Source organism: Buceros rhinoceros, unplaced genomic scaffold (genome assembly GCF_000710305.1).
Source record: "Buceros rhinoceros silvestris isolate BGI_N320 unplaced genomic scaffold, ASM71030v1 scaffold15401, whole genome shotgun sequence".
Taxonomy (NCBI): domain Eukaryota; kingdom Metazoa; phylum Chordata; class Aves; order Bucerotiformes; family Bucerotidae; genus Buceros; species Buceros rhinoceros.
The window spans coordinates 1-1,387 of record NW_010396073.1 but is presented as its reverse complement, the minus strand read 5'-3'; the positions used below and the strand labels follow the sequence as shown (position 1 = coordinate 1,387).

At 36.8% G+C, this 1,387-nt stretch overlaps 1 protein-coding gene across 1 annotated transcript in view; it reads right to left on the bottom strand.

The window, feature by feature from the left end:
• The window catches only part of LOC104501901 (plasma membrane calcium-transporting ATPase 1-like), an 11,089-nt gene extending 10,787 nt beyond the window's left edge, over nucleotides 1–302 (bottom strand). The window contains exon 1 of the mRNA XM_010145788.1: nucleotides 116–302. Within this exon, the coding sequence (XP_010144090.1) occupies nucleotides 116–223 (108 nt within the window). The 5' untranslated portion in view covers nucleotides 224–302. The remainder of the gene's footprint in view (nucleotides 1–115) is intronic.
• Nucleotides 303–1,387: the final 1,085 nt, after the last annotated feature.

Sequence of the window (1,387 nt, the reverse complement as noted above, 5' to 3'; positions counted from 1 at the left end):
GGAAGAGCATTATGTTCTTTGGACTAATATTTAACTGAAAGTTTGAATTCAAGAGTTAATCAGTCCTGAGACTTTCAATCTTTATTAGCTGAAACAATCCCCCACCAGTACGTACTTGTGTTATGCACGCTCCTGTAAATGCAACAATTACTGCTACTACATTGACAGTAAGCTGGAACTGAAGAAATTTGGAGATACTGTCATATACATTTCGTCCCCACATAACTGCTTTGACAATACTTGTGAAGTTGTCGTCTGTAAGGATAATATCAGATGCTTCTTTAGCTACATCTGTTCCAGCAATACCCTGGTAAAAAAAGAAAAACACTATGAAATATAACAGGGTGCACTTCTGTAATAGAAGCTATTATTATATCCTTGTTCAGCATTCATTTTGATGTACCATGTCTGAAGGACTATTTTAATGTAAGCTCCCAATGTCCTACTGAATCAAGTTCTGCCTGCAAGCATGGGAATATGTAAACCAAAAAAAGGTAATGTTGCCTCTAAAATAGAGATCTTAATAAAATCCTCAAGTTGATGATAAAGGCACTGTGTAAGTTCTCTCAAAGAAATGTTACCGAACCTCGTCCAAGTTAAAGGCCACCAGATGGTGCAGTATTACAGTTTAGTCTATGTCTTAACATGTTTGCTATACCGAATGCAGCAGCAGGGCAATGTACGTGTTCCTAACACAGTAGAATGACACACATTACCAAAAACCTTTTGCAGAAGAGCACTGTCATTGAATAGTAGAATATGCAATATGACATTCTTTTGAAGTCCTAAGAGGTGCATTCTTTGGCAACTTTTAAGCAGTTGTAGTCTCCTACAGTATCCAATCTGTTAAGCTGAATTCTCCATAATACCTACTTCAAGGATATTTACTTTGCTTTTGGCATGTCAAAAACCACTGACTCAATACCAAAATTATTTGATACATTTTGTCAAGAAAATGAGTCACCTGCACAGCTATGTGTACACCTTAAAAGGTACCTTTAAATATCATATAGTAGGTGGCATATTTTAAGTGCCATTTAGATAAACTGTTAGAGTAACTAGTTTTACACAGATGAACATAAACATCAACTGCAGAAAACATCTAAGTTCTGGAAGATGAAAATAAACCTGCCCTTGAAAGTGTCACCTACAGCAGCTATACAATAGCAGAAAACAGATATTCATTAAAACAAGACAGTTACAGTCTAGAGAACATTTCATGTGTAGCCATCAAATTTATAACTTATGCTTTTGAAAAATGCTCCCTAAGAATGACACAAAAGCTTTTCCTCTTCCTTTTTTTCCTTCAAGACTAGCATCTGAGTCAGTGCATCTGCATGTGGTATAGGAGGAGTGTAGTCTTCATTTCCTGCCCCCGCCGCCCCTC